Here is a 24,073-nt window from a genome sequence, read left to right on the forward strand (position 1 = left end):
GTGTCGCGCGCATGCCTGGCAGGGCTGGGCCGCTCTTCTCTGGTGGCTGCGGCTCGGACGCCTCAGCTGGGCCTAAGATGGACCTCCCGGCGGTGCTCACCGCCCCGGCCACTACCGGAGACCAACATGGCGGTGGCCCAAGCCGACTTCGCCGCGGCGCGGGGACGTCCCTTGGTGCTGGTCCCGGGCGCCGCCGCCTGCTGCTGCTGGGGGGCCCGGAAGATGGCGGGCCCGGGCCGCGTCAAGAGGAGGCCCCGGGGCCCAGTCCTCCACCCCCAGAGGACGGCGGCGACTCCTTCGTGGTACTGCTGGAAGTGCCGCGCGCGGCCGACACCCATGGGCAGGAGGAGGCCGAGCCCGACTCGGGCGCGAGCCCCACGGAACAGGTCCCGGCCACCGCCCCCGGCGCAGCTCTGGCAGGCACCGTCACCATACACAACCAGGACCTCCTGGTGCGCTTCGACCGCGGCGTCTTCACGCTGGCCGCCGCACCCGCGCCAGCCTCCCCGGGCCTGCATCCCGCGGCCACCCCGGGCCTGGAGCCCTCGAGCGCTGCTGCGTCCCGCCGCGGGCCAGTGGCCGCCAGCGCTGGCTCCCCGGCCTACCGCTGTCCGGAGCCGCAGTGCGCGCTGAGCTTCGCCAAGAAGCACCAGTTGAAGGTGCACCTGCTGACGCACGGCAGCCTCCAGGGCCGGCGGCCCTTCAAGTGCCCGCTGGATGGCTGTGGCTGGGCCTTCACCACCTCCTACAAGCTCAAACGGCACTTGCAGTCTCATGACAAGCTGCGTCCCTTTAGCTGTCCAGTGGGCGGCTGCGGCAAGAAGTTCACCACAGTCTACAACCTCAAGGCACACATGAAGGGCCACGAGCAGGAGAGCTTGTTCAAGTGCGAGGTGTGCGCCGAGCGCTTCCCCACACACGCCAAGCTCAACTCCCACCAGCGCAGCCACTTCGAGCCCGAGCGGCCCTACAAGTGTGATTTCCCCGGTAAGCTGGAGCCGCGGACCTGCGGGGGCGGGCGGGACCCGGCGGTGTCTGGACCTAAGGGCCAAGCTCGGTGTCGCTGTTTGGTCAGGATTTGCGGGGGGGCGGGGCGGGGGCGGTACGCCCTGATCTAAATGAGAACCAAGCAAAAAAGACTCGGGTGTTTGTGTTGAGGTTCCTTTCAGGTAGTTAGATATGAAGCTCTGGGTTCCTAGAGTGAAGTGGCATGCATAGTCACGGCTATCCGTGGGGAGGCTACAAACCTTTGTTAAGATGCTTCCATTGAAAGTGACGGCTTCTCAGAGTTGAGTCAGGACTTTATTTTTCTCAATCTACTCGTTCAACAATACCAGAGGAGTCAGAGATCCAAGATAAATCGAAATATGCCACCTTAAAATACCAAGGGAATGACCACACATTGGTGCTTCTCTGGTCCCTCTCCAGTGTCTCTGGAAGCCCCATTGATTAGCGGACACAGAGCTCCCAAGGACGTCTCATACATTGAATCAGACCCCTGTCCTTTCCAATATTATGAATAGAGTGATGCTCCCTCACCAAGGTGAGCCTCTGCAGGTGTGTGACACAACTGTTTTTGTGTCTTTTATTTTTGACAGACTTCTCAGTTTCTGGAATCTTGTCTGATCTTTTTACTGTTATCCAGCACTTAGCTTGCACATGAACACTCTAGTAATGTGCATTGTAGATTATTCTCATATGCAGGGTTTAGCAACTGTAGAAAGAATATCTTGTGTGTTATATGGGGCTTGGAGAGGAGAACGAGGTTTAACTTCTACAAGCAACAGATTCTAGTAGTATTGTACTCTAACATGCACACAGACTATCTGTTAGTCTTATGTGGAAATCATGAACACATGCAGTCATTTCCTAATATGAGAATGACGATTGCTGGGCTCACCCTGGTAAAAGTAGCACCATTCTCTGTCATACTGGGAAGGACAGGGATCCACTCACTTAAAAGCATGAGGTGCCCCTGAGGCTCTTGTGCTGCCTGATCACTTGGGCTTCCATAGATGCTGGGAGAGGGAGCAGGGGAACACCATTAAGTGTCCAGTCAAGGAGAGGTTCTTTTGACAGCATGAGCTAGGAAGTGGCAGTGGGAATGCTGTAGGGCTTCAGGAAAAGATCAAGAGTCAGGGTGAAAGGGCTTGCCCATTGATGGGGTGGTGAGGACTGCTGCTGAGGCGGAGAATGCTGCTCACATATATCCTAAGAAGCAAAGCAGACAGCTTGAGGCTAAGGAAGAGGACTTTCGGATGGGGCAGAAATTCCCTGGGCTGTTACTTTTAGGCAGGGCTATGTAGTGCCTCACAGTCATAATGATTGCAATTTTGCAGCAAAGATAGCTCTTAAACATCTTTCAGCTTTTTACTTTCTACCCTGTTTGAGCACCAAGCATTTTGTCAAAGAAGTGTTGCTGTAGGAACTGCAGAGGTGTAGGTTGCTTGGGATGAAGGGTTGAGTAGGGTGGGGCTGAGAGAACAGAGATGAAGCTGGCAACCTGAATAAATGGGTGAAAGAGAAAGAAAAACTAGATGGTAAGATGTGGGGTGTCAGTTGCAGAGGCTGGAATTGAAAAGTGTAGAGGATGCAGTATCACTCTAGTGGGACAGAAGATATGAGCTGATAGGATGGTTGCAGCCCTGCAAAACTGTACCCGACTAAATTATGACGGTTAGTGTTCAGTTTGTCATGCTCATTTCTTGGGTTTTAGACAGTATTGCCAACACAGTTTGTAAAAGGGAAACCTAGTTTTTGCAGAGTTGTCTGCAGAACTGGCCAGAAAATGTTATGTTTGGAAGACAACCTCTTAATCTCTACATCACACTGCAACAGGTGGCCTGTGTGTTGCATACCACATGTGCAACAGGACCTTCTGTGGCTTCTAGAAAGCTAGGCATTGGTGGGCAGAGCTTTGCAGACATGGTTTCCGAGTCATGCCATTCCTCGTTTGTTCATTATGAACTGCCACAGGATGTCAATAGTGTAAGCTGCACTGTGTGATTTTTGTCCTGAGAGCTGAGCTTGTGCTTTCTTCACTCAGGCTGTGAGAAGACGTTCATTACAGTGAGTGCCCTGTTTTCCCATAATCGAGCCCACTTCAGGGAACAAGAGCTCTTTTCCTGTTCCTTTCCTGGATGCAATAAACAATATGACAAAGCCTGCCGACTGAAAATTCACCTGCGAAGTCACACAGGTATGAGCTGCAGTGTGCACCTCCATGTAGACACATGCTTTGTGATGGCTGTTGTGCTCATGGCTATGCTGTGTCATGTTTTTCTTTTACAAGGTGAAAGACCATTTATTTGTGACTCAGACAGTTGTGGCTGGACCTTCACCAGTATGTCCAAACTTCTAAGACACAAAAGGTAAACCAACCATACATTTGCATATGAATTATGTGACTCAGACCACTTATAGTGAGTTTCTTACAGATTTCAGGCAGTTTAAAATGGAGCTCAGGGTCAGTGTTCTAGAAAATCAGAAAACTGTAAGAAAAGCACTAAGAGTCTCTTCATATGACAACAGTTGTTTTCTGTGTGAGTTTGATTTGGTTTGCTTAACATCCTGTCAATACAGTTACATTTTTTTCCTTTTAAATGTTGTAGAAATACTTTTCTTTATGATCTTGCAAACTTTCAGTAGTAGTACTGACAACTAGGGGTCTGTGTACACATGATGTTCAATATGTTGCCTCATTCCATTTTGGTTATGACTCTGACATTGGTATTATACAGACTCAGAAAGTGTGGGTGGGTGGTCTGTGTAGGTTTTCATGACTGTGGTCTGAGGTGCTTGGAGTAAAAGCATTACTTAGAAAAAGACAGTATTTGCAAGTTTACTTAAAAGGGATCTTTCCCACTGCTGCCAAGCTGTGTGTGTGTCTTCTGGTCATCTGTAGTTTAGAAAGAACATTGGCCATGGAGACTTCTAAGTAGTTCATATTGCTTCATTCTCTCCTTTGGGGCTCAGCTCTTCCCAGATTATTGTAGCACTAATTATTCTGTTTCTGGCTCTGGGGCCACCTACCTATCAAAGTAGAATTTCTGATTATGGGGCAGCTAAATAAACCCTGTGTGAACATTCTGAAATGCATTGATCATTCTGAATGGGGGGAGCATACTGTTTCAGGTCTAAAGTCTCATGCCCGTGAGTCTGTGAGTAATGACTGCTCCTTCTTTTTGTTTTGTTTTGTTTTGTGTTTCAGGAAACATGATGATGATCGGAGGTTCACTTGCCCTGTTGAAGGCTGCGGCAAGTCATTCACTAGAGCAGAGCATCTGAAGGGCCACAGTATCACCCACCTGGGAACAAAGCCATTTGAGTGCCCTGTGGAAGGTAGCATTTAAAACATTGCTTTAGCTATAGACAAAGTGTCACACCAACACTCCTGTTAAGCTGTAAGTTTGAGTTGCAGAAGCACTGAGGTAATTGCCAGTCGCACCACTGTATTTATTTGGTTGGAAGAAGTCCTCAGTCTGAGGCTGTAGTTCCACTACCTGTCTAACTCTGTGATTTTGAGGATCAGGTGAAGTGAGAAGAGTGCACTGTCATGTGTGGTCTGGCGCATGGCTTGGCCTCACTAGATGACAAATAGCTAGTCTTGTTGCACCTGGACAGAAATAGAGCCTGTCTGTTTTTTTTTAATAAGCGTATACATGAGGCTTTGTCTTAGGGTTTCTATTGCTGTCATAAAACACCTCAACCAAAAGCAACTTGGGGAGCATTTTAGCTTACACTTCTATGTTACAGACCATCATCAAAGAAAGTCAGGGCAGGAAGTCAAGGAAGGGACTTAGAGGCAAAAGCTCATGTAGAGGGCATAGGCGAGTGCTGCTTACTGGCTTGCTTCCATGGCTTACTCAGCCTGCTTTCTTAGAGCAGCCAGGACCACAGGCCCAAGTATGGTACTGCCCATAGTGAATTTGCCCTGTCATATCAATCATCAATCAAGAAAATGCCTCCTAGACATTCCCACAGATCAATGTTTAGAGCCATTTTTCTCAATTGAAGTTCTCTTTTTCAAAAAAAAAAACTACTTGTGTCAAGTTGACATAAAACTAGCCAGCACAGGCTTTTTTTCTTTGAAATGTTAAAGGGGTAATTTATTTGTATGGTCCATTTTTACCAACCCTGCTCTAGTTGAAGGTCCACTAAGGAAGGAACAGTCCAGCATGAGTCTGTTGAACCCTAAATTTAGAGCCTCAACTGACTCTGTAAAGACCAATACCAGTTTTTACAACAGACTGAATGTAGTACAGATGCTGTGATCAAGCTTTCCCTCCTATCACCATGCCAGTGATGAGTGAGTCTGGTCAGGTAAATAAGAACACGCCGGCTGCTAAAGTCAGGGGCTCATCCATACTGCTCTTGGGGCTGGGGGTGATCAATTTAAGGAGGAAAGGCTAGCCAGACATTAAAGGATGGCTGTTGAAAGCAGGAAGACCAAAGGGAGAATCCACAGGACAACAGTAGCTCATGTTGGAGCCAAGGCCCAGTCTGGTCTTTGGAGAGGCACTGCAGTCACCTTGGTACGACAGTTGCTCCTGGGCTTGGGGCTGACAGCAGAAAGGAAGAGAATCCTATCAACAACAAAAATAGAATCAAAGCTTGCTGTAATGATTTGGACCTCGATGAGGGAAGGTTAGTAGTTGAGATCAGTGTCTTAGCTGATGTTGGGATTGGAGAAGATAAGAGTTTGGTCATATGTACATAAAATGATAAAATGTTCACCTGACCAAAGGCACTCAAAGCAGACTGTGTCTGCTGCTGGCTTAAAGAGCAAGCTGGACTATGGGTTAAGCAAGTAGCATACAGGTCCTCATTTAACCCCTGCAAGGGGATGGAATTCTCAAGCAATTCAAAATGTGAATTCTGGATTCAAGTCCTGAGTCTGCCTCTTGCATGGCTCTGAGGAGTCCTGGGATGAACCAAACTGTGCCTCTTTTCTTCATCCATAAAGTAAACTAAACCTCATAGGTTTTTTTGCAGGGATTCAGCTAATTAAAACTTGTAAAGCTTGTAAAAGCATTAGTATTTATCAGTTCCAATTGTTGTAGTGATTACTGTTAGGTGGAGTTTTAGTTTGTTTTCTGTTTTTAAGCCCTAGTGAGCCATGGTGGAGAGCCACAGATGGTGGTATAACAGTGGAAAGGCTGCTCTGGTAAAAATGCAGGATACTGAGCCAGAAGGATGTCTGTGAAGGCCAACTATGAATGCTGAGGCCCACTAGTATCATTTGCTGTTGGTGGGCAAATTTTGGTCGGATAACTCAGGCAGAGGTAGTGAGCGGGAGGCAGGTGCTGCTCATTTTGACAGTTCTTCTGGGAGTGATTGGGGAAAGGAGAAAGAGCAATTCACTGTTAACAATGGAGCACTGACATTCCCAAGGAGCTTTGAGCCTCAGCCGACAGCTGTGTGACAGGGCTTGGTCAAGACCTCTGCATGATGCAGTGGAGCCTGATGCAGAAACTCTAGAACTCCTGCACACTGGACAAATGAAGCTCGGCTCTGTCTGTGTTGAGAATGGCATCAGGGACATCCTCAGGGTGGTAGGCAGTGCCAGGGCCCGGGACCTGAAAGTGGGCTGTTTAAGGGAATGTGTTTGTTTCAGCACTTGAATTCAGATCTGATATGTGAGTGAATTGAGTATTTAAGCTGGGGAATGCCAGCTTTGGATCCTCTTGTACCTGTGACCTAGAGACATTTGCTCAGTTTATGAACAGAGGTAAAATGAGCAGGTTTGTATTTGGTCATGTGCTGAGATAGTTCCAACCCCTAGGATTCTTTTTTTTTTTTTTTTTAACAGCTTGATAAAGGTGATTCATATACATTTTTGCAACTGAACTTTGACTCGAGGTTTTTAAGTTGTTTCCACTTAACTCTGAGCAGTGGGTAGAAGGAACAGAGTAAGCCTGATTATGTCACATGTCTTACGCTAACTCATAATCCACATATTCCTTTATAATTTTTCCTTTATGTGCAGGGTATTTGGTATATGTCACTTGTCAGTATCAGTGCTTGGGAACATAGTGTCATGATCTGTATTAGGGTTCTCTAGAGGAACAGAACAGTTAAAATGAATCTATATATATTAAAAGGGGCTTTTATGAAAGTAGCTTATAGGCTGCAGTTCAGTCTCTTAAAGGAAAATACAAGAATTCACAAGGCTGGATGTCTCAGCATACATTGGAATTTTGAAGAAGTAGGCTCTAAGTCTAGTGGAGGAATACCTTGGCAGCAGGATAAATAAACTTGCCAGTGAGAATGAGGGCAATCAGACAAAAACCAAAAGCTTTAATCTTTCATGTCCTTTTATATAGGCTGCCACCAGAAGGTGTGGCCCAAATTTAGGCTGGATCTTCTGACCTCAAATGATGCAATCAAAAAAAATCTCCCAGCCAGGCGGTGGTGGCGCACACCTTTAATCCCAGCACTTGGGAGACAGAGGCAGGCAGATTTCTGAGTTCAAGGCCAGCCTGGTCTACAGAGTGAGTTCCAGGACAGCCAGGGCTATACAGAGAAACCCTGTCTCAAAAAACAAAACAAAAACAAAAACAACAACAACAAAAAGAATCTCCTACAGGTGTTTAGTTAATTCCAGATGTACTCAAGTTGACACCATGGCAAATTCACTCCTTGTCAACTTGACACACAATCATATCTCATTTTGTCACGTTTTATTTCCAAATGAAACCAGTAACCAGGTCATAATTACTCCTAACATGATATAACTATCCTCCTATAACTGCAAATACATTATATATCTTAGAATGTGTGGTGTGTCCCTTGAGGGACAGTCTTTTATATCTCATAACTTACATATTCTAACCACTAATATCTCAATTGATGTTACATAACATGGTAAACCTAAGAAAGAAAACACAAATATCCTTACAAACACATTCTTAGCAAAAAATGTGACAGAAGCACATGTCAGTTATCATCCTCAGTTTTGCAGTTGGTCATGTGGCCTTAGTTGGTGTTTATGACTGGCTTCTTCTACTGCCCAGTCTGTATGTATATCCTCATCCTTAGCAAGCACCTCAGCAGGCCTTGGGTTTTTGTTTTTTTGTCTTGTTTTATTTTTTTTCCTCAAGAAGTGACCTGTACCTTCATCCTTGAAGGTTCTGATCCCTTTGTCATCCTGAGTGGATTGGGTTATAGTTTCACATTGACTTAATTTCTGTCCTAATTAGAGTTAGTATTGCTGTGTTAAAAAACCATAATCAAAGCACCTTGAAGATAAAAGGATTTATTTGGCTTACATATCCTGAATCAAGGTCTATTGAAGGAAATCAAGGCAGGAACTCAAATCAGGAGGGAACCTGGAAAAAAGGAGTTTATGATAAAGAGTCCATGGAAGAGTGCTGCTTCTTACTGGCTTGTTTCTCATGGCTTGCTCAACCTGCTTTCTTATACCACCCAGGACCACCACCAAGAGTGATGTCACCTACAATGGGCTGGGCCTTCCCACATCAATTACTAATTAAGAAAATGCACTACAGGCTTGCCTGATCTTATGGAGGCATTTTCTCATGATGTTCTCCCTCTATTACTACCTCAGATTACTCTAGCTTGTATCAAGGTGACATAGAACTAGTTAGTACATGATTCTTAATTACTCTTATGGAGGGAGTTGCATGTGGCACAGTGGGTCACAGTGCGTATGTGAAGAAGGTCAGCAGACGACTTTGTAGAGTTGATTCCTTCCTTCCTTCCTTCCACCATTATGTGAGTTTCGGAAACCAAACTCAGGTCACCAGGCTTGGGTGACAAACACCTTCCTTCTGAATTGTCTTACCAGTTCAGTGTCAGTTCTGATGTAGTTAGGAAGTATCCTTGATCATCCTCAGGTATAACTCTGGACCCCTCTGTTTTCCAGGGTGCTGTGCCAGGTTCTCAGCTCGCAGCAGTCTGTACATTCATTCTAAGAAACATCTGCAGGATGTGGGTACTCCGAAAAGCCGCTGCCCAGTGTCCAGCTGCAACCGACTCTTCACCTCCAAGCATAGCATGAAGGCGCACATGGTGCGGCAGCACAGCCAGCACCAAGGTCTGTGATTGTGGCCCCTGAGGGTTATAAAGAAGTATATGCCTGAGCATGAGAGAAGTGGGATTGTTCCCCTCCCTCTCACCTCTCAGTCCCGTGCAAACCATGAAGTTGGATCCCTGTGTTTCTACACAGCCGTGAGACCTTTGTGCTCTCCTCTCCTGCTGCTCTCATCTTATCCACAGCCCCTTTGAAACTATTTTTCCCTTGCCTGTGAAGTTCTTCCTTCATATGTGCCATCATGTTACAAGCCTCCCCTTCATATGTGCTCTAATTCTATCTGTGCTGGGCCCTTGGCCCTGTATGCTCATCCTCTTGAGTCTGTCTTGCCATTTGCCATGTCCGTCATTCCTGAATGTCTTCCTCCTGGTCTTCAGAGACAGTGGATCCTACACAGAGGACTGTTCTACAGATGGACAGGAAGCTCTCCAAGCTCAGGGTAGAATTGTGTCTCAGGAATTGGCTGGGGTATGAAAGAAGCACCATGATAGTGATCAAAGGCATGTGGAGGGGAGGATGTTGAGCATATAGGACTTGACTTTCAGCATCTGTGGTACAGCACTTAGAAGCCTGCCCTTCTACATCTTATCTACAGTCATGGGCAGGACATAAGAGTATCGGAGTGCCTCTCTAGTACATTCACAGAGGCTGTCTCTCTGCTTACTTCTGTTCCTGGTAAGGTAACTTGTTGATGGTCATGTTGTTTCTAACCAGTTCCCCCTCACTGTGACATGTGAAGTAGAGAATACCATTTAGCTTTTTCTCAGTTGGGACCCTGAGCAGGGACAGATTGTCGAGTCCCATTTCCTTGAGCTTTGAAAATAAGGAAGGTGATGATGTTACAAGTCACTGTTAGTTAAAATGTCTATGCAGGGCTCTGAACAGCTGGAGCTGGTGAAGGTTTGTGTTCTTAATCTGGTTTCTTCTCTTGGGAGAGGTGGTTGCTAATCTGTCCTTTGGATCTCAGGCACTGTAACTCATGCCACAGCAGTTGCCCTCCTGCTAGTCTGTAGATCGATCCCTTAAGGACAACAGAGTGTGTCTTCTAAAATTCATGTTGGAGGATGTCACTCTCAACCACTGTCCCCCTCTCCAGCTCTGAGCTAACATTCTCTCTCTGCTTGCATCTCTCTTTGCCCAAGCTGGCTAATTCAGGTTACTTCACACGAGTTTTACTTAAACTCTGGATGGATAAGAGGCCCTTTTAGCAGGCTATGTTTATGGTATAATTGACTGGTTCGTGTATCATTTATTCTGCCCATCATGATCAGTAGAGGACCAGGCACTCAGGGCTACCTGATGACTGCTAGCTTGTGTTTCAGTTCACCTCACCATGCTGCAGAAAAACTTGCCAAGGTTGAGACCAAAAGGAAATACTCAAACCAGGGTCTTTATTAGGATCTATTTTCCTCCCATAGCCACAATCCTAACCATTAGCACTATGTGCTTATGTTTAGTCAGTGATTTTCTCTTGTGTATCCATTCATACCAATTCTCTAGTTGACAATTGTGGAATTAATAAAATATTAGATGGAAGATTTTTGAGTAAGTTGATATCTTTATTCTACCAAAACCACTCTCCACAAAGAACAGAATCATCAAGATGCATGTTTGTTTGCTTATTTTTAATTTTGAGAAAGTAACAGGTTTCCTGTGAAACAGAATTCTAGAAAGAATCACTCCCATCTCCTCAGAATATTGTATTGATGCTGGGATACTGTTGAAGACACTCTGTGAATGTGACAACTAAAGAGTCTGTCTTTGGTTTTTGTTCTTATGTCTAGACTAGATGTCTTTTGCTTGAGTTAAAAATGCAGTATGTAACCTGGTGGTGGTAGCATACACCTTTAATCCCAGCCCTTGGGAGGCAGAGACAGGCAGATCTCTGTGAGGCCAGCCTAGTCTACAGAGTGAGTTCCAGGATAGCCAGGGCTACACAGAGAAACCTGTCTCAGAAAAACAAAACAAAGCAACAAAAAAGCCTTAATTCACTCTGATCTGGCCTTCATGCTTATAAAGTATGCATTTGTGATTAGCATGTAGTTGTTGTGGGAGAAACAGAACTGAGTGCCCCTCCCCTCTGCTTCAGGCACTGGAGCAGTTCAGAAGTTTCAATAAAGGATGTAAGAGGACCTGATGTCTGAGCTCCATGCATCTGCCTAAACATGGAACTTTCAACCCAGTACAGACAGCCAGTTTTATTCCTTGACTAAGTACAGATGACTCAAACTAATCTAGTTTGTGAATGGCAATAGATGTGGAGCTGGGCACAGAGTTTGACAAGACCTGAGATAACTGAAGATAATTGTAAAAAATACCCCAGACCCAGAGTTAGTCTTAGAGCTGACTTATAGTGGCTTTGTGTTATGGATGGATTGAAACTTTCTTGGTTAGTTACTACAACACAGGAGGAAGGGCAGGCTTTGGAGCACATGAAATACTAGCTGATGTTCCTGTTGTTAAGTCAGCTCTTTCTTTGGTGTCTGCTCTTCACTTGTGTGCCAGCAGTAGGTCTCAGTCTTTACCCTGATGACCAGGTCTAGTAAAAGAGTAGTCAGTGTTGCTTCAAGGGACAGCTACTAACATTTCAAGCAGAAAGATGATTTCTTAGTCTGGCAATGTAGTAACTGAATATCCATTGCTTTTACAGATCTTGTACCTCAGCTGGAAGCTCCAAGTTCTCTCACACCCAGCAGTGAACTGAGTAGCCCAAGCCAAAGTGAGCTCACTAACATAGATTTAGCAGCACTTTTCTCTGACACACCTGCTAATAGTAGCAGTTCAACAGCTGGGTCGGATGAAGCACTGAACTCTGGGATTCTCACCATTGATGTCACCTCTGTGAGCTCTTCTCTGGGAGGGAATCTCCCTACTAATAATAACTCCATGGGGCCAATGGACCCCCTCGTTCTAGTGGCCCACAGTGATATCCCTCCGAGTTTGGACAGTCCTCTTGTTCTTGGGACATCAGCCACAGTTCTTCAACCAAGCAGCTTCAGTGCAGATGACTCACAGGCCATGAACACAGGAGCAGTCGGCTGCCTGGTGGCTTTGCCTGTGAGGAACATGAGTCAAGACTCACCAACTTTGACCCCCAGCAATAACTTGACAGCACCTGGTACCACACCAACTTCTTCGGACACCACTCAAAAAACTGGCAGTGTTCCAGATTTGCTGGTTCCAATAAAGGTGGAACAAGACTTATCTCCTGTCCCAGATTTGGTCCAGGGGCAGAAAGGAAGCCATGGACCATCCCAGTCTGTGCTGTCCAACTCTGCAGAGAGGCCAGGGGCTCAAAAGGACTCCGAGCTCAGTGCTGGCACAGGCAGTCTCTACTTGGTATGAAGCACTCTATTCCATCACCACCACTAGCTCACTTCCTTAACGCACTGTGGATCATATTTGGGATGAATCCTGTCTGTGCAGATGGTTCTTTCTGGTGTGCAGAAGGACAGATGGAGCCTGGGCAATAATCTGGAAGCCTGACTTTGACCTTGAGTCTGAGATTGACATTCTTACAGCTTTAAGCAAATCACTTAACCTATCTGAGCCCTAGATCCTCACTTATTTCTAAAATAAGGGGTTTTGGCTACGTGCATTCTAAGATTCTTTTGAGTTCTGTGATTTTATACGGTTTTCATGAGAAAACTTGAGGCATTTCTTACTATTGAAATATTCACCTTTGTGCTTTTCACGTAGTGACGAGTCCTAGAAGAGCAATGTTGACATCAATCGTCTTAACAGTTCAGTGGGAACTTGGAAGCTACATCAGGATTTTTTTTATTAGAATAACAGTGATTCCTGAGCCTTCATTCTTGAAGGATTATAACAATATTCTAATTTTGAGGCTGCACAGTTATTGTATTCTATATTTATATCAATTATACCTTTAATATAATCTAATTTAAAATAATTTAAAGATTCCTAGAGAGAGTCTGACTTTCCTCAGTCTACAATGGAAATGAACATATAGATTTCTTTAGAATGCTGGTTAAATTTTGTTTTGACATTTTATCATGTTAGGATTCATACATCATACCTTACTATAGCCTAAAATACTAAGTTGTAAATTGGGATCAAATGTGAGGGTGCCTAGCTACCAACCTACTGGAGCCAACTTGCATTTCTCTCACTGTGAGAGCCGCACAGTCTATCTCTCCATTGCTGGTGTCTGGCTGGTGGTGGCAGAGCTACACTTGCCAGCATCTGCTTAGGCTGCCACAGCAGTTGCTAAGAGCAACAGGTAGCTAGACAGGGACTGAAGGTAACCATAGGTCAGAGCATGTGGGAAGCCTGTTCCCGGTACTCCGTGCCTCCCTCGTGTCTCAGGAGTGGAAGAGTTAGCAGAACCTGGGTGGAGGTGGAAGAGCCAGCGGAATTTAGGCTTGCCCCTTGTTTGTTCTCTTGCTAGCTGTGTGCCATTGGGCTCCCCTGCTTCTCTGAGTGGGAATGGTGTTGTGGATGGGTTTCAGTATACTGTGAGCTATAGAGGACTGGTTTCCTTTGCTCTACGTAATTTTAAGAATGAAGCTTTTCTTACTAGGTGTTTACACATTTTTAAATTTCCTTGAATACTGTTTCTCTGGCACCTCCATAAGTTTGCTGAATTCAGTAATACTTTCTGTATTGGCAGATGATGGTGTGGCACTTGCTGCCAACACTGCCCAGGGCTGCTGAGACATAACCCTGGCATCAAGAAGACATGGTGTTTTAGGGAGCAGAGCAGTGTACAGCTCTTAGCAGTCTCTCTCTAAAATATCTTAGTGCATTTAGACCTTGGAGGAATGAACTTCACTTATCCAGATGATGAAGCTGTGTGCGTTTTCCTTTGCTAACAATAGAGCATGTGGTTTCCCGCACACCTTTGCTGGTGACTGATTCCTGGAGCTCTGATACATTCCCAGGCAGGCTTAGTCCCCTTGCTACCCTTCCTCTGCTGTTTAGATCAAGCAACTGACACACTTTTCTTTGGTCCCAGGAAAGTGGGGGCTCAGCAAGAACTGATTACCGAGCCATTCAACTAGTCAAGAAAAAAAAGCAGAAAGGAACTGGGAGCGATGAAGGTGAGGCCGAGTGTGCTGCAGTGCTGGTGGGCAAGGGGCTCAGGTCTCTTGTGTCACAGTCACAGGCAGAGGAAGCACACAGAACAGTAGTTTCTGTGTTCTTTGTCTTCTATGTTCAGAATGCCCTTTTATCAATTCCTTAGCTTAACATGAACTTAGAAAACAGGTAGCAGCCAAATCACCAGCATGTCTGAACAGGTCTGAGAGGACCTTGGAAAATCAAGGTTTCAAACAGGGTCAGTTTTGGAAGGCTACTGAGTAAATGAGCTTTGAGGGTCAGGTGTCAGGAAAGCAGAAGGGTGGCCAGATGCCCAGTTAGGACTGGCTGTGTGGTGGAAGCCCTTGCCTAGTACGGCCATCATCTCTAGGATAGCTGTGTGAAGGCAATGTACAGCAGTCCTGGTTGAATCAGCTTGAACCTATACGAGCAGCAGCACACTTGAATGAAAAAACAAGACAAGACAGTACCACATGGGCCAATTAAGTCTATGGCCTCACCTGCTGCCCCTTCTGCACATGAGATTGAAGGTGCTGAGAGGAGACTGGTGAGTCATGTCTAATGTCAGCAAAGCTCTTTGCTGTTCTCAGGCATCATTCATCTTTATATTTAAACTTACTTTGGTGCAATTTTGTCTTTCTGTTCTTAATGTCAAAGCTTCATATTTAAAATAACAGTTTTCTTCAAGCAGATGTTTCCATGTATGCCTGTCAGTGTCACTTGTAACTTAGGACAATTCTGTGGTTTATGAATCCAAGTGTAAAACTTGCGGGGAAAATAAAAGGGGATGTGGGTGTCTGTAGAAACAATGTACTACATGCCAACCAGATTCATGAAGAAAACTACATGTCTCTATTGAGCCCAGTTACAATTATGGTGTTGGAGGAAAAGGAACGCTTCACAGCGTTTATTGCACTCACCATAATGAGGCAGTACTTACAGAGATGGTTATGTAGTTATCATTTGCAGTATGACATTTTAAAAATTAAAAACACTTTAAAAGTTAGGCACATATTTCACCTCTTTTAAAACTGACAGTTTTTCCTTAGCATTGGTGTTATTTTCCTTAACATTGGTAAATGTTGAGGCTTTTCAGTTGTCTAAAACCTCATATATGCTGCTGACACCTGTTGGCATCAGAGTACACAGGGGAGTCAGAGGCTGCTCTTGGCAGCAGCCCTTCTGGTTGAGAGCCATAACATGTGCTCCCTCCCCCCTTCCTCTTCCTCCTCTCTCCCTTCTTCCCTCCTTCCCTCCCTCCCTGCCTCCTTCCCTCTCAATTCCTCTCCCCCTCACACTCTTTCCCATGTTTGGTGGAATATTGCGTAGGTTGGTTTAGTCTTTCCCATGTACTCAGGTGTTGTGTGCTCCCCTAAATTAGCTATTATATCTTGAGGCTTGATCTGATTGATTCTTTGGGAAGAGGAGAGTTAGTAAAACTCCTTGAGGTAGTGCTGGGTTCTTTTGGGGGTGGGGGGGGAATTCCCATGAACTGGTTCCTAGCAGCCATTGATGACTAGCATGGAGCCATTAGATGCCTGGGGTCTTCAGAGAGAAAGTGATACTAGTTCTAAAGAGTGGCTTCTCAGTCCTTCACCCTGAGGTACAATTGATAGGAGAAAATCGGGGTGCTTAAGTCTGTGTCAGGTTTCTGTGAGTAGTTTCTGGCCACCTCTGACAATTACAGCATTTCATGTACTCATTTGAAATGTTTTAGAGACTTTGAAGGAAAATATAATCATGGCTTCTACAAGGTATAGATTTCATGGGTAAGAAAGAAAATGTCCCTGCCAGGGTGAAGGATTACCTTCTGCGCTTACCTGTCTTTCTTGAAATCCTATGACCAGCCAGGAGAGGTTCCATGTAGAATCCCTGCAATAGTCCTTGGAACCAACTGTGTCTCTCCTAACGTGTACTGTAACTTCAGACTTACTGACTCTCTACCTTGAGCAGCTGGGTGCCATGAATCTTGCCACCCTTGTGTCCACAGCTGTGACATGTTTCCTAGCCATCCCTTGGAGCAGCCTACTCATAGCCCTGGTGAGCCAGTTACTGACAGCTTCTGCTGACACAGTCGTGGGAAGTTTACTCTTACCAGGTGTTCACCAGGACACTTTTCTGCCTGGGCTGAACCAGGCTCCCACCTGGGCTCTGTTGTCAGGTTTTTCAACCAAGTCAGGGCCTCAGCCTTCCCTTACCTATCATGATGCTTTTGAAGAATACAGTTCCTCTCTCTGCAGACAATTTCCATGTGTATTTCTTGAAGCCTCCTTTTGATTAGACTGAGGCCCAGATCTGTTCGAGCCTGTTTGAGCTAAAGGTAATATGCCCTACTTGTGCATTGTGCTGGGTACAGGTGTATTGACATGGATTGTTAGCAAAGGTGCTGTTGGCCAGCTTTCTACCTTCTATAAACATCCTATTTTTCCTTGTAGTTGTAAATATTTAACTTGATATAGATATTTTATAGTTGTATGCCCTCAGTAATAGCTTCAGTCATTCTCACAGCCCACTGAAAGCTCTTGTACTCAGTGTTGTGTAGTTAAAGGACAGGGTCAGACCAAGAGCAGGATCCAAGAGAGGTCCCATGTGGTGAGGATAGTGTAGATTTTTTTCCAGCATTGGTGACCTAGAGAGCTTACCTGAAACATACTATTTGCAGTCATTATTGGGACTCAATTATGTGAGATCCAGCCCCTTCAAAGATAGGACTGGCAGTGTGTGATCCAGGACTACAGTGTACATCACATTGCTAGCATTGGCTCTCTGGTGTAAGTACCCAGGGAAACAAGAACATCTTTCTCTTCTTATTTGTTTGCTTTTAATTATATTTTTATATATGAGTTCTTGTTTGTATGTATGTTCATGTGCCAATCCTGTGCCTGGTACCCTCAGATGCCTAAAGGTGGCATCAGATCCCCTAGAACTGGATTTACAGATGATTATGAACTACTATGTGGGTACAGGGAATCAAACTTTGGTTCTCTGCAAGAGCAACTAGTGCTTTTAACTATAGAGCTATCCAACCATCCACAAAGCAAGAACGTGCTGATGAGCAGGACATTGTAGGGTCCCTAGGTCACCTAAGGAGTTCAGTGAAGCTAATTGTTTACCACAGATACCCTGTCTCTTATTATGTTTTCCACAGATTTAACCCTAGACAATGAGTCTTGACTCTGATAATTGGCCCTGGTGTTCTGCAGGTGATTTGTATTTCCTGTAGGTGTTTATAAGTTAGAGTTCTACAGAGAGTACACTCTCTTCCCTCTCCCAAGTGTACTCCATTACTCTCAGCATAGATTCAGAGGCCTGGCCATAGGTTATTCTCAGTATTGGGTTATAGTATGACTAGCATTGATGTTGTTGCTCTGAGTCTGCATTCCTGGCCATTAGAGTTCCTGCAAGTGGTTCCTTGTGTCCTTAAAACATACCCGATTCTGCACTGTCTTTTAAGTATTTTTTTTTCTGGCCTGACCAGACTCAGCTTTTCCTGTACTTGTCCTGGTCTGCAGTCAGCTGCTTCTGCAGAGAACCCTGGCTGCTTTACTGGAGACTGGTATTTACAACCAGAATGTGGGTCCAAGGCTGTGCTGGTGAGATGTATGTACTAGGTTCTCAGTGGCCAGTGCTAGGAACTATTTGTAAATATCATTTTAATCAATCTGAGCTGTATTTTCTATATAGAATGTTACGGCTTTTGGAAGGTATCTACACAGTATTTTATACTCTTTGTTATTATATTGATTCCTACCAGTGAGACACTCCTATGTGTGGAATCAGACTAAATGGCTTCACAACAAGTTGGGCTGGGCTGCTATTTTGGCACCAAGTCTGAGAGTGGAAAATTTAGGTTTCTGGGATGTCTGCATTTTGACATTGTGATTGGAGATTATGAGCTGTGAGTCTGAGCACAGAAGTCCCAGTGTAACTATACCTTTAACAAGCAGAAAGACAGCACTATATATGTGAGGTCTACACTGTCTGTGCATTCTTAGAAATATGTGGTCTGAAATCCAAGGCTGCTCCCAGTGTGCTGCTGTTGAGAGTAGATACACAAAAGTACTGCTGGCATCTTCAGTTCAGGCAGTGAGCTACTCCTAAAAGAATTACAAATATTAGGATTTTTTCTTAATATGAGAATATCATTGGAGAGGGAAAGTCATTACTAGAGATTGAACTTAGGTCCTTACACATACCAAGTAGGTTCTTTACCAGTGAGCATTGGCCTTAAGGGCAGGGAAATGAAACCCAACATGATGCTCATTAGAAGGAACAATAAATAGCAAGACACATGTGACCAAAACATGAGGGCATCTGTGTCACTATAAAAATATAAACAGCTCTGCATTGCCAGGAGACAAAGACTGAATAGATCTAGTCAAAGCACACCCTTAAGGAAATGTATGGGAAGGCGAACGGCGACTCAGAAACAGTCCCCAAAGCAGGAGTGATGTTTGCATGGAGAGGGTATAATGCAAGGAGAAGAGTGGAGGCAGCAAAGCTCTTCCTTCTTACATTGGTGTCCATGTGTGTCCCACAGCAGAGCTGAAGAACGTTTATTCTGAAAACTTGGCATCCCAACCAGCACAAAGTGAAACGCATAGACAGCTAGGGAAGAGGATGAATAAAGGCCTAGCAATATTGAAAGTCAGTCACTTAGCTTGTTTGCAGACAGCAGAAACAATAAAGCTGTGAAGAATGTTTATCCATGGGTTTAGTGAAGTTAATTTACTAAATTCTAGTCCATATCCAGTGTCTGTAGAAATTATACAAGAAATGAGAAAAATTAAAGCTAACATCTTCATAGGGAAAAAGTCTTGGAAGGATTTTATTTTCTAACCATTTGTATAAATTACAAAGTAAAATTCAGTTAGAAACCAAAATAAAGCCCATTGAGCAATTGGGTAGCAGAAAAAAAAATGGGGGAGGGGGAATTACAACAGAAACTGATAGCATGGAGTTTCTAATTGGGGCTCTTGAACAGTAGAAGCACTTGCTTGGGTCTCTTGTGGAGATAAGTGAGACAGTGGCCATAGGGCGTGAGGAGTATAGGCTGACGGTGACTACTGCTGTGTGTGAACCAGGGTTGTAGCTGAAAGACAGGTACAGATGTGTGCACAAGCAGCCTCCTCTTAAGAAAAGGAGAACAAGGTGGAAAATAAGAATATTCCACCAGTCCTGAGTAAACCACCTGCTCAGGTTTGAACTTTTGGCTTGGGCAGAACAAAGCATATTCTTAAATGCACACAGCTCTCCAGGCCATTGGTTTCCATTTGTTCTGAGGCACTTGAACCAAGGAAAAATAGCAAAAGAAAGTTGCACCAGCAAGAGAACAGAAATAAACATATCACACACACTGTGCTTGCAACAGCACATCATTCTGAAAGACAAATGTGAATATTGTAACATGGAAAAAGTACATGTGTTAGTCTGCTGTGCAATGGCTACATGCCTTACTCTACCTGGGATATGGACAGTAAGTGCTATCACCACAGAGTGGCCATTGAAGCTTCCTCAAACATAATAAGTACAGTGTTCTAAGCAGCATCCTCAGCATCGTGTATTTACTATATTCAGGTCAAACGGGGCTTCAAAAATACCTAATGGTAGATCTGTTAGTGAGTCATTGGTAATCAGAGGCCAGTGAAGAGCGCAGTTCTTTTCTCAACAGAGGAGTTTGTACACAGAGGCCAGAGGAAGGAACATCAGCTGTTCCACGCTTATCTTTCCCTTATTCCTTTGAGACAAGGCCTCTCACTGACCCTGGAGCTAGCCCTCTGTCTTCTAGGTAGCACCAGCAATCCTGCTTCTGTGCCTTCCCCTCCTGCCATTTCTAGGGTTACAGGCATGCTCAGCCATGCCCAGCTTGTTGATTTTGGCTCTGGAGATGGCAAATTCACACCCGAGTCTTTTCTAACGAGCACTCTTAGCCACTGAGCCATCTTCCCAGTCCTCAGTAGATCTTAAGTTGGAGTTCTTTAAAATGAATAGACATCACTGGTGAAATAGAAATTTCATAATGATTTCTGCTAAGTGTGGTGTCACCCACCTGTCATTACTACTCAAGAAGTGGGATAAGGGCTTCAAAGTTGTCCCAGCTACCTGGTGAGTTTAGACTAGCAGCCAGCACCCACTTAGTGCTGTGCTCCAAGTGCATTCTACAAATGTGTCCAGGACTTTTTGGGTCTCTCATATCCCTGTTCTTGCCACAGGTATTCATGTCTTTCTGGAGGGTCTTGCCTTGGAAATAAACCAAAAATAGAACTAGGGTGGATTCCTTGGAGGAGATGTGATAATTTATAGATGACTTCACTGTTGGTTGGAAAACCCAAGAGATTCAGCTAAAAATTTAGTAAATGTTAGGAGAGTGAGTATCCAGTTAAAAAGGAGATGTCTGCCATCTAGGTTCTCTACAGGACAGCAGTGGACCATGAGGAAATGTGGTTGCAAGTTACAGCAGCCCCACAGGAGGAAATTTCACAAGCAGGCAGGAGAAGACAACTTCTACATGGAGAAGACACTAGAACTTAGCCGAGAGGCAGAGTTGGGTTGCTTCCTGGTGGTGTGGCCTCTTCCCTCCCATACACCAAGGAAAGGTGGACAGCAGATACCTAGTCTATTGAGTGCAATGGAAGTACCTAATAAGCAAAGACTGGGAAAACCAAATGATGAAGTTAGTGAAGACAGAGCCTGGAAGGGATCTTCCTTTTCTTAAGAGGAGGCTGCTTGTGCACACATCTATGCCTGTCTTTCAGCCACAACCCTGGTTCACACACAGCAGTAGACACATCAGCTTATACTCCACGTACCCTATGCAGTTCTCAGTCGAGGAGATAGGGGCATCACGAAAGATCAGACCTGGGCTTGAAAAGGTGCCACAGGGGTGAAAACAGGTGGCAGACAATCTAGGGAGGTCCTGAGGCTGCAATGTGGTTGGCTTGTCCAAAGATAGTGTAGCGAGGCAGAGGGAAGGCTGAAAGCACCAAGGTGACCTAGCTGTTCAGGCCTTGTAAACCATGGTCAAACCTCTGGTCTTCACTGAGGGGGAAACAGGGACATTATATCTTGAAAGGTCATTCCACCTACTCTTTTGAAGATAACTGGCAGGTGCCATGCATGGGAAGAAGCAAGCATGGCTAGGATCTCTGGCCATCCTGCTGATGTCAGAGTGGCTGGGGTTAGTGGTGTCCCAACAGTGAGAGGGATTTGGGGTCTATCTTGAAATAGCCCCCAGAGCTGGGTATGAGGAAAAAGTGTTACAGGCTTGACACTGCCCCACAGAGTGAGGACACTGTTTCAAAAACTTGAAAGTTCAAGAAGGCTTGAAGACAGAAAGAAACGCCAGGTCAGAATGCTCAAGAAAGCAAAGGAAATACCTAGAGACTACACTGTAGATGCTCAGGCCTGTCACATCTACCACAACAGCACAGCAGGGAAAGAGTGCTGGTGTATCATGGGCAGAATCACAAACCAGAGCATAGAACACAGGGAGCTAGGGCCTGGGCTATCCTTGCATGTGGCAGAGGTGACCTGTGTACTTCTAACAACTGAGTGCTGCCCTAATCACAAGTGGTTTAGGAGTTTTGAAAAGCTGTAACAACAGCCAGCATTTACTGTACTACCTGCTGTGGCACAGGACCTTGGCAGGCTAGACAGGGAGGCTGTACTCCACATAACATATGTGCTGAGGAATGGCAAGAGGCCCAAGGAACAGAGGTGTAGGGAGCACATCTTATCACCAGATTTGACCAGAAGCCACATCTAATGAGATTGCTGAAGGTCGAGAGGCAGATGAACACCACTATGAACAAGAGTTTGCAGAAGACCGCCAGGGAGGCCCTCTTGGAGATGGTCTGGTGTGTCTAGAGGCTCATTGGGTGATGATTCCAAGACAAAAAGAAAACAAAACTGGGTAATGACCACACTTGCAGCTACACCTTATCATCTAGCTTATGGACATAGCAGGAATCCATGGAAAGGGACCGTTTGCCACCTACTGTTCTATCAGAACTGTTGACAAGAGAATGTTTATAACTCAAATGTCTCAACAAAGCTGCACGCTTTGTACATGTTTTTGCTAAGTCAGTCTATAAGAAACAGTGGATGTGTGGGTAGACATATTTGTGTATGTACTTACATAGAAACAGAAGTGGTAAGACATGCATATGCTGGATAGTTTTTTTTTTCTGGGTGTAAAGATTGTGAATATTTTATTGTGGTCATTTCTACTTTTTTTATTTGAGAATACATCAATTTTATAATTTTAAAAACTAAAACTGCCACATTAAAAGTGAGCAGTAGAGTAGCCATTCCTCCTGGGTGGTTTGTGAGGCTTTCCCAGGCTCTCTGGTCTCACTCATACATGGAGATATGTGATTCCCCTCCCAGAGAGGCAGAAGGAAGAGGACAGGGTGGGCATGCACTTTCCATTCCATAGCTATAGCCTTGAGGTGACCTGCTGGTCCTGCAAAGCCTAGCCTGTGGCCAGAGAGCTATGTGGCTGTGCCATGTATGTGTAGTTGAAATGCCCTGGCAAGTTACTGGCTGAGTTGAGCCTTGAGTCAGTAATCTCATCTTCATAATTTTTTCACTTTGAAACAAACATCTTCAAGCATGTGTTTCATAGGTTTCCCTCCTTCTTCCTTTAGCTGCCATCATGAATGAAAAGTGGCTCCTTAAAAGGGTTTGAGGAGGGCCCTCGCATGATGCCAATGATGGGCCCCCCTCTTCCTGGGATGATGCCTGTGGGACCAGCCCCTGAGATGAGACCACCTATGGGAGACCACATGCCCATGATGCCTGGGCCTCCAGTGATGAGACCTCCCGCCCGCCCTATGATGGTGCCCACACAGCCCGGCATGACCGGGCCAGACAGATAAGAGCAGAAGCGCTCTTTATCGTTTTGTATTTCTTGTGCTGTTTCACCAGGAGATCTTGGTGCTGAGCCTGAGTGTTTACTAGATACATGACAAGGAACTTCCTTCCTAACAGAGAGAATACTTTTGGAGGGAGAAGTGATACAAAAAGGGGCTGTTTTCACTTACATTGTGAAATGTAAAAATAAAATAGCTGTTTTAGTAAAAAAACAAAAAGGAGGGAGAGGGCTGGGGAGAACATCAGCCCAGGATTACTTCACTTCTCTTTCTAGGAGAGAATTTAGTAGCATCCATACAGTTATCTGGAAATTTAATTGCAAAGACTAGGTAGGTTTGGATTGCATGGGCATGTCATTTGACCACGGGAATTTTGTCCCATCTTATGGGCCCCATACACACCTAGAACATACAGGCTTATGAAGGAGGAAGCTTTTGGGGACCAAAGCAGAGTGTAAAGAACACATGTTCTTTCCACTAGCCCAGGTGCCTCTGTACCAGCTGTCCCTAGTCCCTTCTGTGTGTTCAAGGATGGTGAAGCTCCTTCAGGTAGTGGCCTTTGAGGGCTGTTGAATGCCTGCTCTCTACAGTATCCTGGCTATGATGGACTTGGGTAGGCTCTTTAGTCTCCTGAGCACAGCTCTTGTTTTGGCAGGTGGCATAGTGAGGCAGGAAAGACAGTTGCACTGAACTCTGCCACAGTCCTGGAAGTGAGCCCATGTTCCCAACCTCAGGGCTCTCCTTAAGTGTCATCATTTTCATTTCTATTCTTGTTTGTGCTTTTCTCATTTACAAGGTTGCTTCCCTCCTGGGACAGTCTGTGCCTCCATTTTACTGTCCTTTGTAAAACTCCTTTGTTCTTGTCTCCCCTCCTTGCTCTTGGTGATTGAAGATAGAAGCAGCCCTTGGTGGCTGGTTCCCAACCTTAACATAAAAACACCTTAAACTTTGCCACACACATTATCAGGGAGATGATTAATAGGGCCAAAAGGGTGCCCCTTGCCAACTCTTCATAGATCCAAAGGCAGATGTGATTGAGGTGCACCATCTGATATCTCACCACATAGTCCCCTTCTGTATGAGG

At 45.1% G+C, this 24,073-nt stretch overlaps 1 protein-coding gene across 1 annotated transcript in view; it reads left to right on the forward strand.

The window, feature by feature from the left end:
• Positions 1–24,073, forward strand: part of Zxdc (ZXD family zinc finger C) — a 33,215-nt gene continuing 9,142 nt past the window's right edge. Inside the window, exons 1-7 of the mRNA XM_028773037.1 lie at positions 1–987; positions 3,047–3,199; positions 3,293–3,371; positions 4,211–4,341; positions 8,888–9,058; positions 11,706–12,394; positions 14,034–14,118. Coding sequence (XP_028628870.1) covers positions 12–987; positions 3,047–3,199; positions 3,293–3,371; positions 4,211–4,341; positions 8,888–9,058; positions 11,706–12,394; positions 14,034–14,118 — 2,284 coding nt within the window. The 5' untranslated portion in view covers positions 1–11. The remainder of the gene's footprint in view (positions 988–3,046; positions 3,200–3,292; positions 3,372–4,210; positions 4,342–8,887; positions 9,059–11,705; positions 12,395–14,033; positions 14,119–24,073) is intronic.

Source organism: Grammomys surdaster, unplaced genomic scaffold, assembly GCF_004785775.1.
Source record: "Grammomys surdaster isolate TR1022 unplaced genomic scaffold, NIH_TR_1.0 220, whole genome shotgun sequence".
NCBI lineage: Eukaryota > Metazoa > Chordata > Mammalia > Rodentia > Muridae > Grammomys > Grammomys surdaster.